Source organism: Leptonotus elevatus, chromosome 14 (assembly GCF_054856555.1).
Source record: "Leptonotus elevatus isolate MCC_2025b chromosome 14, RoL_Lele_1.0, whole genome shotgun sequence".
Classification (NCBI taxonomy): domain Eukaryota; kingdom Metazoa; phylum Chordata; class Actinopteri; order Syngnathiformes; family Syngnathidae; genus Leptonotus; species Leptonotus elevatus.
Genome location: NC_141252.1, coordinates 8,166,867 through 8,182,732, shown reverse-complemented (window position 1 = coordinate 8,182,732; position 15,866 = coordinate 8,166,867). Strand labels below are relative to the sequence as shown.

General features: G+C 41.4%; 3 protein-coding genes across 8 annotated transcripts in view; 2 read left to right on the top strand and 1 right to left on the bottom strand.

The window, feature by feature from the left end:
* Positions 1-1,365, top strand: part of LOC147162832 (KATNB1-like protein 1) — a 37,980-nt gene extending 36,615 nt beyond the window's left edge. For 4 of the 5 annotated variants that reach the window (XM_086094973.1, XM_086094974.1, XM_086094975.1 and 1 more), the window contains 5 exons: positions 205-255; positions 331-420; positions 501-599; positions 784-877; positions 957-1,229. In XM_086094973.1, coding sequence (XP_085951099.1) covers positions 205-255; positions 331-420; positions 501-599; positions 784-877; positions 957-998 — 376 coding nt within the window. In that variant the 3' untranslated portion in view covers positions 999-1,229. Of the gene's footprint in view, positions 1-204; positions 256-330; positions 421-500; positions 600-783; positions 878-956 lie in introns of all 5 variants that reach the window. The other variant, XM_086094972.1, reaches the window with a different exon arrangement.
* Positions 1,366-1,435: 70 nt separating this feature from the next.
* LOC147162831 (fibrinogen-like protein 1-like protein) lies at positions 1,436-4,623 on the top strand. Of its 2 annotated transcripts, XM_086094977.1 has the most exons (3): positions 1,436-1,584; positions 1,652-1,803; positions 2,552-4,623. In XM_086094977.1, the coding sequence occupies exons 2-3, from the start codon at positions 1,656-1,658 to the stop codon at positions 3,244-3,246; spliced, it is 843 nt and encodes a 280-aa protein (XP_085951103.1). In that variant the 5' UTR covers positions 1,436-1,584; positions 1,652-1,655; the 3' UTR covers positions 3,247-4,623. The 2 variants fall into 2 exon arrangements, with proteins under 2 accessions (XP_085951103.1, XP_085951102.1); XM_086094976.1 differs by lacking the exon at positions 1,436-1,584 and having other exon boundaries at positions 1,619-1,803.
* chrm5a (cholinergic receptor, muscarinic 5a) lies at positions 3,759-13,885 on the bottom strand. The gene is made up of 2 exons (XM_086094970.1): positions 13,491-13,885; positions 3,759-6,466 (listed from the first exon to the last, which is right to left on the bottom strand). The coding sequence occupies exon 2, from the start codon at positions 6,415-6,417 to the stop codon at positions 4,858-4,860; it is 1,560 nt and encodes a 519-aa protein (XP_085951096.1). The 5' UTR covers positions 6,418-6,466; positions 13,491-13,885; the 3' UTR covers positions 3,759-4,857.
* Between the last annotated feature and the right edge of the window lie 1,981 nt (positions 13,886-15,866).

Sequence of the window (15,866 nt, the reverse complement as noted above, 5' to 3'; positions counted from 1 at the left end):
GATCGCGTGACCTCAACAAATGTTTTCATGAAATGTAATCTCTCAGAGATTTAAAATGTTTTGTTTAGCAGCAATAAGAAGTCAAAGTATCCATACCATCAGCTACCCATCAATTATTCATTGGAAGCATTGAATATTCATTTAGTTCACTTGGGTCATGAAACAAACTTTCTTATACATTGTCATTCCATCTGTGCTATGCAGAATCCAAGACAACAGTGTCTTTGTTGACATGCTCCCTCTAATAAGCAAACGGTAAGCTCGGAACCGTAACAGTATGACTGACTACACGTTAAATAAATGTTAGATTAGTCCAATATTTTCCTGCAGCATGAATGACGACTTCTCCAACATCACCATCGGCTGTTGTGTGGACCTGTTCCCATTGGTTCGCAATGTCCTCATCAGTCCTTATGAACAGTGAGTATTAATCATGAAGCGGCTGCACACATGTTTTCACCTGCTGATTTAAGCCTACGCACTTGTCTTGGTCCACTTAGATATGTGACCGTTGGTTTAATGTGGATCAATTCTGTCTTGGAACGCTGGTGGGAACAGCTTCAAGCAAGTGGCTACACTGGAGCCTCTTCTTTGGATAGGTATGTGGTTTCAGTTCACTCATTTTTGTATATCTGCTATCTAACAAGCTAACCAACCAAAGCCTAACCTGTCAATGCACATTTCTTACCATATTTACGTTAACGGTCCAATTAATCCCTGGAACTCGAGCCAAGGTCATGCATATTTGACACTTTTACTCCGCTTCAATTTTAACTGTTGCAGAAACTTACCCGTCTTTAATCAGCAGTTGCTGGAGTTATGGCATCAAGAGCCTAAACTGAAAACTTTTCCTGGAGCTGCAGGAGACATGGCAAAGGTCAATGGTGCATGTTAGGACCATTATGCTGTCTTCAACCAGAAAATTTCCCTGATAATAAACCGTGTTTTCCCAACAGGTCATTGACTCCTTCCTGTCTCAACTTACTTTCCATCCATGAAGAGCCAGAAAACAAACTTTCCTCAAGTAGAAATCCATCCCTTGAGGTTCTGAAAATGTGCAATGGTCTCATGTAATTCTAAACGGAGAGATTTACTATTCAAAAGTTCTGTACAGTACATCTTGCTTGTCCTTTTCCATGTGCAAACGCTGCGTTTTTCGTGTAAATGTTGGCGTGTTGCTGTCAATCCGTGACTATTAAATGTCTTCTTTACGTTCTTTGTTACAGGAAGGAGGTCTGATGATTTATGTGCTATTTGACCGTGAATGCATTTGAGCTGCTGTCAGCTATTAGGATCTGAACCTTGTGGACTTCAGCCTTCTAACCTCTTGAAGGACTTGAGAGTTGGCGAGAGATATGAGCTGACTCATCTTACCACTCACATGTGGCTTTATCTGACTTGACACAGATAAGCGCAAGGGTTGGCGTCTGCCATTGTGATTTAAAGCTGAGGCTGAAGTCCAGCCGAGATTAAAAGGGACAGGCCATTGCTTTTGCATTTGTACTTGTTTGTTTGTGCTCGATTAAAGCAGCAGTGGGAGATTTGCTAAAATATTTTTTTTTTACTGCGGTGACTCTAGTGAAGGTAAGATAATTTTCAGGGGCTAGGGTGTGTGTGTTTTATAGTCACTTATGCTAAATCGTGTCTGCAGGAGGATGGCGATTTGTAAAGTTTGGCTTGTACGGCTCATGCTTTTGCTTTTGCTGAGTCTGTTTGGAGTCAACATGGAGCATCTCCAGGCAGAGAACTTGCATCTCCTGCCCCCTGATCAGCATAATGTGGTCATGAACCACAAAATGAGAGGTATATTCCTTTTTGTGCAATTGCGTATCACGTTGAAGTGGTACGCTATTATAAAGATGTGAACTCTGACTTAACAGCAGAAAAAGAAAAAAAACATTGCGTGAAGAGAACTCATTATTTCCAAATTGGATCATAAGCATGTGTGTGCACTTTGTTTGACACCCCAGTGATTACTTTGAAATGCTTCATTAGTTTGTCTTTATCTTAGATGGGTTCTGATTCATGTAATGGGCAAATTCCACACTCGGGGCCGAAATGACTTAAAGTGACTCATGATTTTCCCGTGACATCATTTGTGTGTCTTGGTAAAAGCAATACAAACAAATTGTTGTAATATTGTGGCAAATGTTCAAGGTTTCACGGAATTTTGCCAAGAGACTTTGTGCCATCAGTGACTCAGACTCAGCCATTTGCATCATTGCTGCGTCAGCAGTTTTATAGTCATAACAGAGTTTGATTGAAAAAGACTGGCTTATTAAGAATGCAATAGGCAAATGCAGAAATAGATCAAATCTCACCATATTGCATTGATTCCAGACGTGATGCATAAGGAAAATAATCAAATTTCATATCAGTAAATTGATTGTTTTTAAAAGGAAATTCAATGTCTTTACCGTTATTGTGATTCCACTAGCCGCTTACTTGAACATTAAAAGAACAATTATGAATAATGTTTTTCTTCTCAGAGAATAGAACACGCGATTGCAATTAAGCCCTTCAAATGAACAGCTGTGATTGTCCCCCACAGTGCTACCAAGAGATTGTCATGAAATGCTCATCAGCTCTTCAGGTCATGCCAGAGATGGCGTGTACCTGATCCAGCCGGGCGACGCCCCCATCGTTGTCTACTGTGCCATGCAGGAGGGAGGATGGACCATAGTGCAGCACATCACCGTCAACAGCAGCGTCAGCTTTGACCGGCTGTGGGACGACTACAAGCTCGGTTTTGGGGACGTCACTGGGGATCACTGGCTCGGGAACGAATACCTTCACCAGCTCAGCAGAGGCCCGGCACGCTACAAACTGGGAGTAAAACTAGTGGACCGAGACGCCGTGACAAAAACGGGAGAGTACGACCCTTTTCTGGTGGAGGACGAATCATCGGCGTACAGGCTGAGGCTGGGGTTGTTCCAGGGCACGGCCGTGGACGCCCTCACCCAGGACACAGAGAACTACCTGCACGATAACCAGAAATTCACCACCAAGGACAGGGACAATGATAACTACTTTCAGAATTGTGCCAAGTTGGAGTTCCAGGGGGTGGCAGGTGGAGGTTGGTGGTACGACGCCTGTGCCGGGGCCAATCTGAACCGCAGGAATGTCATCTACTGGCAAAAGGACTGTAACAAGGAGCGACTGTGCAAATACGCATGGATGATGGTGAAACCATCAGACACGGTCAAACCTGTTCATTGCAGCGACTGTGGGAAGGATGAGCTGTGAAGACGTTTTAAGCACCAGATTCGATGTGGCACTGGGAAACTATTAAGCAGAGGTGGCAAAAGTACAGTACAGGTATTTGTACAAAAAAAAGTAAATTTATTGATTCATTACTCTATTGAAGTAAAAAGTCAATTACAGACTCCGAAATGAGTACAAAAAGTAATCATTTCTGCCGCTTCTAATTGTGTACGGCAGGCTACCTGTTTTAATAATACTAATTATAATGCAGATAGGGCACAGGAAATTCTAACCCGATTCCAGTCTGAAAACGATTAGCCAGAGGCTTGCAGGTACCCATTGTGAACAGCTAAGGTGTTAATCTACTAACTAGAAGGCATTTCAGTCATAAATGGTCAAATAAAAAGCTTACTGTAAAGTTATTTTTGGGAAAAAGTTCCATATTGCAACTTAAAATATGGATAGTCAGATACCTAAAAAAAACGACCTACCTAGGACAAAAAAATGTAGCAGACATCAAGTTCCAATAGATTCAGCAGGACATTTATTTGACAATACATGAGTTTCTAAAATACAGAAACATAACCGCAACAAAGAAAAATGTCAAAATATAAAAACAACCATCTTAGTTTTCCTTATACATAACTTTATTACATACAGTATACATATTTGAAATACACCTTTAAATTCCTGTTTGTTTCAACAACAACAAAAGATTGGCTTTGCGACAGTAAAAAAAATAAAATAGAAATAGCGACTTTATGCTTTTTCCTGTATTTACAAAAGGCTTATATGTCAGCGGTATAGTATAAAGCGCACTAAGGGTGAATTGTGCCCAGCAAAGTGGGATGCTGCCACAACTGCCTGTGCTTGTAAACAGCACAATAATTAGAAGCTAAATGTGGCATTGACACGACTGCTTTCAACACAACAGGCTTCAACGCTGCACCCTTTCAACACAGATGCAAATCCCGCCTTGCTCTAATACGGCTCTGATACTACCTACGAAGCCAGAAAACAAGTGTCTCCTTTGTCCCACCATTTTGTGTCAGTGCAGCAGGTCACACGGAATAGTGACAGGAAAAAGTTGCTTTGTGTGAAAAGGACTAGAAACTTCGTTGAGGCCTTGTAATTACTTTTTAAATCGTTGTTTCTATAAGATTTTTGACATTAATTTAGTTCAATTGTGTGAATTGAAGGTCCTCCAGCATTCCAGCTATAATGTAACATTCAGACTGTACTCTATTTGGGGGTGGTGAAAACCTATATGGACAAACTCTAACCTAAAGGTGAGCTTTTCACTCTACACACCTCACTCACAGTGGTTTCGAATCGTGTACAAATTGGCTATTAATATTTAAAGTTCAATGGTATTTAGCAGCCTTATGATTGTAAATGCAAATGTTAACATTAAAAAATGTTTGACAAATTATACTGAATTTGCAATCCTTAACATTGGGGCCCCTTTGTTGTGGAGATTTTCAAATAGTTACTACGAGAAATCAGTACTGAAAGCATTTCATTCCAAAATATGCACCATGAATACTAACATGGACATTATTATGCTCACGTTCAGCGTTTTCGAGCCGGCAGGTGGGGAACCAATGCCATAGAAGATCAACTTCAATACCTTTTAAAACCGTCAAAAATAGTTCAAGTAAGTTTGACGCCGACCATTGGGTTTTGTCCATACCAGTAGAGTTTCTCCTCAATCCGCTTCTTCTTCCACTGGCACAGCAGAAGCATGCGGAAGGTCTTTTGGAAAGTCTTGTTGCAGAGGGCGTAGCACATAGGGTTGACGGTGCTGTTGACGTAGCACAGCCAGTAGCCGAGGTGCCACAGAGAGAGCGGGATGCAGTCCGAGCAGAATGTTGAGATGAGCACCATGATGTTATACGGCGTCCACGTTAGGATGAAGGCCAGGAGGATGGCGCTGAGGGTCTGAGCTGCCTTCCTCTCTTTGATCAGCACCATCCTCTTCCTTTTTGTTATCTGGTTCTTCAGCGTGACATCCTTGGATGCCGAAGAGGCGGTCGCAGCGTTGACCGACTCGGCCGAGGAGAACGCGGTTTTGAAGTCGCCGTTTTTGCTCTGGTGCGGAGCCAGGGTGTCTTTGACCACGGGTTTGAACTTGTACGACACGCACTTGCTGCTCCTCTGAGAGTTGCTTTTGGACGGCGTTTGGAAGAAGCTGTCCTCGTCGTAGCTGCTGAGCTGTTCGCTCTCGCTCCCCGCCACGCTCTTGCTGCCCGCACAAGCTTGGTTCCCGAACGGGGGCTGCAAGGCCCCGGCGGACACGGACCTGTCTTCGTCATCTGAGGACGCGTAGCTGTTGTAGGTGGTCAGCTGACCAGCTTTGGACCACTCCTCGTTGGGGGAGGCGCTGGACTTGGCAACGTGGCTCCTGCTTGTGGACGACCATGAGGCCTGAGTGCGGTCTTCTGACGCAGACCTTAGCTTACAGCTAAAACACGACCGGATAATCCGAGGCTGGGTGACGTCGGGTTGTGCGGACTGGTTCGCTCCCTGAAGCTCTGCTAAATCTTTCGTCCGTTTTTCGGTTTCTTTATAGATCCGACAGTAGAGGATGGTCATGACTGACACGGGGATATAAAACGCTGCAATAGCTGTTCCAAATGTTATAATGGGCTCTGAGAAAAACTGAATCTGGCATTGTCTCTCAGGGACAGTCCTTTTCCCTACAAAGTATTGCCAGCAAAGGATAGGCGGTGCCCACAAAATAAGAGACACCAGCCAGGCGAAGCCGATCATGATGCCGGCCCGTTTCGGAGTCCGTTTGGCTCTGTAGGTTAGAGGCCTGGTGATTGAGAAGTATCTGTCGAAACTGATCACCAGCAGGTTCATGACTGAGGCGTTACTGGCCACATAATCCACAGCCAACCACAGGTCACAGGACAGGTTCCCTAAGGCCCAGTAACCCATCAGGATGTAGGAGGTGTACAGGTTCATGGAGAAGATGCCGATGATGAGGTCGGCTGCTGCCAGACTCAGCAGGTAGTAATTGTTCACCGTCTTTAGTTGGCTGTTGACTTTAAAGGAGAGCATCACCAGGACGTTCCCCACTATGGTGACGAGGCTGACAATGGCCGACACGGTCGCTATGGTAACCACCTCCCAGAGACTGTGAGTGACCACCTGGATGTCCATTGTACTGCTGTTTCCTGTGGCATTTTGTGCATGCTCCGCTTCCATAGTTGTGTGCTTAGTTGCTTTCCGACATAATGAAACACTTTGACATTTCCTATAAAGAAAAAGAAAAAACATTGGTTATATTAGAGGAAATGTCTTTCATAGCCACTAGATGGCATCATTTCCCTTATGACCCACATTTAGAATACCAACATATCTTTCTTATAATACGGCTTCATTATTCACTGAATAGCTTGCCTATTGCTGAGGCCAAAATCATGTCATGTTTGAACTGCAGTCACATGACCTCAGTTGTATATTTCAAAATACGATGAGACGCTTATTCATTCATATGATTGTTATAAGAGCTCTCTAAGGAAAACTGTAGGTAGCCTTAATTTCCAGTAACTAACTCCAAAATAGCTTTAAAAAAAAAAGAAGATTTGAGGCGTTACATGAATGGAGAAAAACACAAATATACTCTACAACCGAAAACAGAATACACTGGATTAACATGAAAAAAAGAATTACAATTAGAGATGGGCAAGTATCGATATCAGGCTAATTTTAACGTATTAGTAATCATGACGCATCGGCTGCCATTTGTGGCCGTTTTACAATCTGAACTAAAAATTAGAATTGATAAGAATAGAAAATTGCTATTAATTTAATGGTATATTGGATATATTGGCCGTTTTTTTAAATAAGCTTCCATTCTTTTTTTGAGGACATTTTATGTATCAAAAGTGGTAATGGTATCGGTACTTTGTACCAGCCCTGGTATCAGTCTGAAAAAAAGTGGTACTGAACATCCCTAATTACTAGATTCATTCATTCCTAACAGTCAACTCTTCATTTTATAGTGCTTTTTAGAGCTGCACTGCTTCCAGTACTTGTGTGGATGTTAGAAGCTTTTGACCAATCAGATTTCACTATGTCATTGTCGGTCAAATCTGTCCAGGTCCAAGTACCAAATGCACGACCCGCAATTGCTTCAAACAAATCCTGCGTCCCTAATGTCTTCGAAAGTGCTGATAAACACAAACACAGCATGACATACAGTGCAAGTAATACATTGCAAAACCACATAAACTCTTCGACCAGCAGATGGCAGCCCTGAGCCTTCATGTGTGTAATCTCACCGTGGCTCCCCTGACTGGCACATTAATCATGGGTGAGCGGACTACACGTGTAGCGCTTGAAATTAATGTGCTTTGCTTCTCATGACCTACAAAAAGGCACAATTTCTTAATGTGCTGATTAAATTTGCATATGTGAATTTACAGAGACCTCAATCTTTTCCCCTCGTGGCCATGAGATTATTTTATCTATTGTGTGTGACTGTGAGGGGTAACCTTTAACTTGCACCCTAAGGCTCTCACACATCGGCTTCAATTGAGCCCCAAAACTTGCATATTGCTTTGCTTTTAATACAATAACACCTCCAGCATTTCTAGAGTTACCTTCCAGGTTTTCACATGTGTATTTTCCAGAGCAAAAGCAATCTTAAAAATGAAAGCAATATCATGTCAAATATTCGTTTTTGCCAGTAGAAAACCCTAACGCTACTTGAGAGATGGTGTCCCAATGCAATGTTTTACCAAAATATCCCCACTTGACAAATGACTTCCACATGCTTCAGTATTCATTTGACAGCTCCAGCAGCAGCCTGAGGCTCACACAAATAACATTCCCATCTCCAGGGGGGGTTCCTCCACCAGGAATTGGATTGGAGCTCACCTTGTTGTACAACATTTCACATCACATCACTCCAATCTCTCATCGTTAGACTGAGCCATTACAGAAACTCCTTGCCGTGACTTTACCTTCATATTAGGAAGGAAGAAACCGACTAATGTAAGCCGCCGGGAATATTTATCCAATAACACTGAATGTATTGTGTGTACAGATAGCTGTAGATGTTTTGTTAGACGAAATTGACTGTGACAAGTTTTGCGCCAACCAACCAATCAGATGGGAGAATGCTGAGGTAAGAAAAGCTTAAAGGATGAGTTTGAAATCGGATTGGGTAAAGAAACTGTCTCATTGACAATGTGTTATTTGCAAGGAAAAATACTGTTGATTCTGAAGGCCTAATGCAAAATGGATTGACAGAGTGCTACAAAATGAAGCAAACAAACATGGAGGTGCTAGTGTCTGGGGCTGCTTTGCGCCTCAAGACCTGGACGACTTGCTATGATTGATGGAAACATGAATTCTGCTTTTTACCATAAAATCTTAAAGGGTAATATTTGGCCATCAGTTGATGATCTTCAGCTGAAGGTGGCCTTAGGTTTCACCGCAAATTTTGCTCACTTTTGAAATCATTTTGAACACGGACGGACGGGCCCAACGTATCGGCAAAATGACTCCACTCAAGGCAGCTCAACTGATTAAGTTCCTTGTGATGTGAATTCAAAACCCTAAATGGTAACAACAGTTCATCGTGCAGTGCGGCCGTGCAATGGAACAAGCTGTCAAAGGAAATAAAAACAAGTGCTCGCTTGGTTACTTTTAAGAGCCCTTAAAAGCTGGCTACAAAACAATGCATAAATATCCTCATGTAGTTGTGTCTTTACTTTATTTAGTTTTATGTCTTACGTTTGAATGTTTTTTATGTTGAGGACAACAATGGAAATATGGCTTTTATTGCGGGGTTTTTTCCTTGATGATGTAAATAAATCCAATCAATCAAAGAAAAAGAAAAAAAAGACTCGGAACACACCAGCAAGTCAACTTCGGACTGTCTAAAAATAATAATAATTTTTAAAAAATCTTCAAGTGTTGCTGAATCTAATCAATTTTGGGCCAGGCAGTTTTCAATAGTTAATTAATAACTAATAAAAATCGGCATTTAATAACTGGTTCATATTTACTTGGGTTTTCTTTGCCTGACATTTAGATATGTTTGATGATCTTTAACATTACAACATAAATCACAACACAAATGAAAATCCTCCCATTACCCTGATGAAATAACACATAAAAAAAAATGTGCTCATAATAAGCACACTCAACCGCAAAATAATTTCAGTGCATGCCTTTTTAATTGACCTAATAGCATCCACATTGCACATAATCCCACACACTAGGCTTGAGGAAAGATATACGATGTATTAAAAATCTAATCCGTCGTAATTGCACATTAGCTTTAGTAATCACGACATTTGCAAGAATTGATTGTTTTTGTGTGGGTCTTTATGCAAATGATATAATTTGCTCATGAATTCTGCCAAGATTGGACTTTGGAGTGAGTTTGCTTGAAGTGAGGAGACGTGGGCGTGACGTGTGCCAGTTCAGATGGGTGCCATGTCACTTTTCATGCTGCCGTCTGTAATTAGAGTGTCATTTGCCACATATAGTGCCAACTATCCACTCGTACAATTCGGCGTAATTAGTTTGATTTGAGTGAAAGCGGCGTTAGTTCCTGCCGCTGAAAAAGCAGCTGCCGATGCGTTTTAATGACTCAGTTTGTCGTCATTCTGACGACCGCCTCGCCTTCCCCTCGACCTGCGAATAAATGATTTACGGCAGAGCAATGTGTGATGATGACGATGATGATGATGCACTTCGTCCCTGCATATTCCAATTTTCAAAATCACATTCCCTGCATGGTCATTGGAGGGGATATGATCCCAGGCCGCAAAGACCTGATTCGTGTCGGCAGCCGATATACGGAGCAGAGGACTGTGAGGGATATGTCACGCAAGGAGGATTTTCCTCTTGTCAGGGAAATAGACTGCAGGTTAAACTCAGGATTCGTTAGACTGCCATTTTTTTTAATACCTTTGAGAAAGTGCATGAGCTTCTTGTCACTTTTCATCGATAAGAATGAACTTGAGCGGCATTTCCTTCAAAGACGGTTTGATACGTATCTCGATATATTTATAACTGGAGCTATATTTGGTTAAACTTGATGTACTCGCATCTTTTAAATCAAAATCCACTCAGGGGAAATGTTTGTGGATGTTTGCGAACGGAGCACATGCGCACTCCCGTCGGGGTTCGTTCAAGGTTCACAAACGTTCGCCTAGTTTTAATGGCTTTTCTTATCACTTTTTCTCGTCGCAAAAAATTTGAACAGGTTCAAGATTTCCTTGCAACAAGCAAAACTATTAAAGCAGTTTAGAGAACGTTTAGCGAACGTTGCAAAATTGGTTTTCTTTTCATGATAATCAACCGTTTTTCTTAGTTTTAAACTCGCATCGCAACAAACTATTGTCGAAAAACAGTAGGTGAGATTTTGGGCTATGGGACACAGTGACGTCAGAACCCCAGTAGCGATTTCGCCGGCTAAAAACGACATATAGTAAGCCTGGTTTGTTAAAATTAAAATTAAATAAATAATCGGTAGAAAGTGCAACTGTGTAAGACTGTCACCAACAAATTGATAGAGATAGATTAATTTTTGTCTAGCTGTTACACTGCCTTTGAAAAGTGGTCTGCCAGCTGTTGCTAGCCTATACCGGCTAGCAGTTAGCCGCTAACGCCAACAGCTGCCATGAATACCAAACTAATTAACTTCTTCTTTCTTTTTTTTTTGCATCCTCAGTTGAACGTGATTTCTGGATGTATTATTCTTTATGGGAACATTTTAAAACAACACTAATACTTTCACATGAACAATGGAAATTAGATGGCCGGTCACTTGGCTGATCAGGAGAAAGTTAAGCGAGCAGGAAAGGAACACAAGTTGAAATAAGCTTTACCTTCATTTTCCTGTGTAATAATAAGCATATTTTTTTCCCCCCCAATCAATTTGTATTAGCAATATATTTTACTACCGTTTTTTAAAGCCTAGTTACTTTGCACCCACTCTTGTGTTGTAGAGAATAATCATGTGCTGCAGTTCTCCGATCTTCATAAAAGTGGGAAAACCGTGCATATTCACATGATGAATCCGCGTCGAATCACTGATCTCGCCCACGCAAAACCAACACGATTCATCCTCATCACATCCTGGCAGTATCAACTTAAATATTGCATTAGGTCCATATGCATAAGTAATGCTTAAGTTTCCTTCAAAGTCGAGCAGAAGTGATAGAATTCTGCATCTCCTGTGGTCCTGCAACCAGGAAGGCCGTGCTTCATAACCTTCTCCGCATTCGCGCCGCAGCACAACAAATGCCGATTGCATATGTCTGGCATTTGTGCAAGGACGGTCAGAAGATGTAGAGACCGAGAGGAAGAGATTAAAAAGGGGCCGGTCGAGTGTGTGTGTGTGTGCGCGCGCGCGTGTATGATACACAGAGAAGCCCAGAGGTATTTGGCACAATGGTTATTGCATCCTGCAGCCAGCCCACTGACCCATAGTGAGCACGTGTGCCCACAGTAGTATGTGACAGTGTTGAACAGCACCTGAGAAATGCATTCTGTGCACTGGAGGAGAAACAAGCGCAATCGTGACCGTTTCTACGCAGGAGCACGCTAGCGTGCGATCGGTATTTTCAACAGTTATGCTTGGTGCCGTTTAAAGTGGAACTCGACCTTAAATATTTCTTGACAATAATATGTTATATGTGACCTCACTAGTCTAAACATGACATTCTGATTAATATTGCATTTTTGGAATATGAGTTATTTTTATCCATCTTAAGGGGCGGCCATTTTGCCACTTGCTGTCGACTGAAGATGACATCACAGTTGCTCAGGCAGCGACCAATCACAGCTTGCCTGTTTTCTGAAGCTGCGCTGTGAGTGGTTGTTACCTGAGACCTGAGCAACATTGATGTCGTTTTCAGTCGACAGCAAGTGGCAAAATGGCCGCCCCCTGAAATGGTTAAAAACGGCTGGATTTTGCTGCTTAACTCATATTCCACTAATGCAATATTAACCAGAATACCAGGCGTCTAAATGTTTTTGTTTTTGTTTTTGTTTTTGGGTTTAAATATCAGTTGCTTAAAGGTTATAGAGTATACATTTATTATGTGTTAGCAATAGCATTAAGCTAGCAGACTTTTTATGTGTTAGCGTTAACATTTCTGCTCTGTATTGTCATAGCTACTACAGTCGGGACAATTTTGACATGTTTGTGGTTCAATACAACAATATATGTGGCACCTCAAAATGTTTCCTAATTTGAACACAATTTCTCAGTAGTGGCAGGTGTGCGATGGTCAGCCGCTGATTGTCATTTTTGTATAGTTCAGCTGCATGGCTAGGTGTGCGCTGGGTTAGCTAGCGCTAATCTCTGCGTCTAGGAACAGTTTTGGTTTCGACACGCGTGCCTCCATGCAGTGTGGTTGTCGCTTAAAGGAAAAATAAAATGGTAGATTTCTGCTCAAGTTGCTGCCAATTCATGACCAGCAACCGCTCCAAGGAATATTTCAATCATGGTGGACGGTTTTATTAATATACCGTGGTAGAAACGACAATGTGCTGTGAGTCACTTTCTAAATATGAGAGTGTGTGTCTGTCCATGTTTGTGCCTCTGGCGCTTCTCTGCCTGCCTCACAACCTGCATATATGAATCGTGTCATTGCGTTCAAGATTTTTTTTTTTTTTTTTTATAGCAGACGTTAAGCGCATAAATCGTTGGTATTGTCTACTTTGTATCGTTTTCTGCCCCTTGAGCTAAGTATTTTATTTTCAGCAATAAAATAAATTGGATGTGCAAACAGCACCTGTAGGTAGACTCATGTTTTTTGTGAAAGGAATAAAAAAAGTGCTTTTCTCCATTGGTTAAACATTACAAACCATCCATCTCGACGGTATTGACTTCTAATCAGGGGTTAATGCGTAATCCTCATTTGCATATTTTGCACTCTCCATGAAACAAATGAATACTCTTTCAAATCATAAGGCGCATTTTGCTTTGCATTCAGTAAATCTGTTGGATTTGAACATTAGCTGGCTTTCATAGTACAGTATTTGCTATTGATGCCACTTTTTTTTTTTTGTTCTACAGCAGGTTTTCCAAAAGGTGCACACCTTTCCGTCAGCGTTCAATGAGGTAAAAGTGCACATTAATAATACACGCTGCCGAGACCTCTCAGACATGCACTTGTGCTGCTATTTCCTGTCAAATCCAGGTCAAAGCCTTTGAGCAGTCATCAAGAAGTGCATTATTAATCACTTCCGACTTGCCCGAAACGATGACACACAAAGACGATATCCACACATAAATAAATACTCACAGAGGGCAGAGTTGCGATTTAATCCCTTTGTTTTGCCCAGGAAGTCTTCTGGGGGTCAAGTGTGTTCATAACAGAGATGTTGAGGAGTCCCGTTGACTTGGAACGGGGTGGAGGTGGTGGGGGGCGGGATGAAAGGAGGCGAGGACCACGGCTGCTCCTCACCATCACCTTCCGTGCAAATATTCCTAAGTTGCATTCAGCGTGGAGAACTTTTGCTCGCGGTGCCTCGATGATGTCGAAACAGAACCTGCCGCTGCTTTTTCCTCCTCCTCCTCCTCCTCTTCCTCTTCTACTTGTACGACTGCTGATGATGTAGTTGCAAGTGGCTGAGGGACACAGAAGGGAGCTGGCGCTTGCACGCCGCCGGGAGAACGAATTCCCACAGGGGCGACCGGTTCATCATGTTTCGGGACAGTGAGCATGCAGCTCCTGAAACCGCGCAGCGTGAGAGTGGGAGGGGAGGGGAGGGCGCGGTCGCTTGTGGTCAGATGATTAAACAGCAGTCGCCACCGACCGGTTTCACATCAAGCAATATTTTGACAGACGAGCAGAAAAACATATGAAAAAGTCTTTATTACATTAGAGGGTTAGTTATTGTAGTTTTTAAGTTTTTGTTTTGAGTTTTGTTTTTTTGAGTTTACGTTTAGGGGGCCAAAAGTCAAACAGCAAAATCGGTCATCTGGAGGTGCTTTTTTTATTGGCTGCTACTAGATGACCTAATAGTAAATACATTTAAATCAAACCCCAAGGCTCAAATTAATTGCAAAAGATGAAAACGAAATACATTTTCACTAGAATTATAGTTTTAATAAATTTTGTAAACGTAAAATGTAATGTCAATTATTTTTTGCTTCTTAACTCATTCACTGCCATTGACGGCTATAGACGTAAAAAATTCATTTGAACTATTTCTATGAGTTTAACATGTTTCCCCACTTTTGTTAAGAGTATGAAAACCTAGAAAAAAATTGTATTGTACATTTATAACAGATATAAAATGTGTGATTAATTGTGAGTTAACTAGTGAAGTCATGCGATTAATTATGATTAAAAAATATATATTTTTAATAATATTTTCTTTAAAAAAAGAAAAGGTTATAAAAAATGTTTTTAAAAAATAATTAAAAATACTTTTTTTTTTAAACAAGAAGAAAAGATTAAAAATTGGGGACATCAGGCGATGACAGGCATGACTTAACTAGTTAATTAATCATAAATTTTAGATCTGTTCTAAATGTACAATATTTTTTCTAGGTTTTTATACTCAACAAAAAAAACTTAACAAAAGTGGAAAACATGTTAAACTAATAGAAATAGTTCAAATGAATTTTTTACGTCTATAGCCGTCAAAGGCAGTGAATTAGTTAAAGGGGAATTCAACCCCCCCCCCCCAAAAAAAACATTCTTCACAATATATGTTCTATGCAGCCCCCGCTAGTCTAAATACGGTATTCTGCGTTAGTGAAATATGAGTTAAGCAGCAAAATCCAGATGTTTTTTTATCAATATCAGAAGGCCGCCATTTTGCAACTTGCTGTCGAGTGAAAAAGACATCACAGTTGCTCAGGTAGCAACCAATCACAGCTTCAGAAAACAGTTGAGCTGTGATTGGTCGTGACTGATGTCATCTTCAGTCGACAGCAAATGGCAAAATGGCCGCCGCCTGAGATTGATTAAAAACGGCTGGATTTTGCTTCATAACTCATATTCCACAAATGTAATATTTATCCGAATGTCATATTTGGAATAGTGAGGTATTTTCAAGAAATGTTTAAGGTTGACTTCCGCTTCAAAAAACAAAAACATTTTTGTTTTTATTAGATTTTGTTAACTTGGTCTACTTTAGTTATTTTGTTAGTTTTCATTAAAAAAAAAAAAAATGTGCACACTACGTTAAATGCAATACCTGTTTACCTGCAATACGTGCTTTCAAAACTTCCCCCTCGAATGTGTTTCTTTCAGTGCTGCACAGAAAGACAAGAAGGCGTCAGAGGAGACGCGTTATCTCCTGTGCGGTGTTTGAACACGATGGAGGTCAAGGAGGCGGGGCGACGCGCGGACCGTAAAAAACACCAGCACCGCTTTTGTCCTCACATGGGGGAGCGCTGACATGGCCGCGGCAGATAAGAACGGACAGATGTTGTGTGTGGGTGTGTGTGCGCGCGCGCGCGCGTGTTCTAACAGGGGAATTAATTATTTCAGCTGCACTGGACGGCGCTGAAGTCCTTGTGCGTTTTAATCTGGATGATGGGTGCTGAAATGTTCAATATGAGCCAGCCCTCGCAGCCAATGTAACGTTGGATCGTTTTTAGCGGGAAGGGTATTCCCTTCATCAATTATATTTAAATGGTCCAAAAAAATGATTATTTATAATTA

Coding starts and splice junctions, on each gene's coding strand:
- chrm5a (XM_086094970.1), bottom strand. CDS start 6,417: ATGGAAGCGGAGCATGCACAAAATGCCACAGGAAACAGCAGTACAATG.
- LOC147162831 (XM_086094976.1), top strand. CDS start 1,632: ATGCTAAATCGTGTCTGCAGGAGGATGGCGATTTGTAAAGTTTGGCTT. Junction 1,804..2,551: donor CATGAACCACAAAATGAGAG/GTATATTCCTTT, acceptor TGTCCCCCACAG/TGCTACCAAGAGATTGTCAT.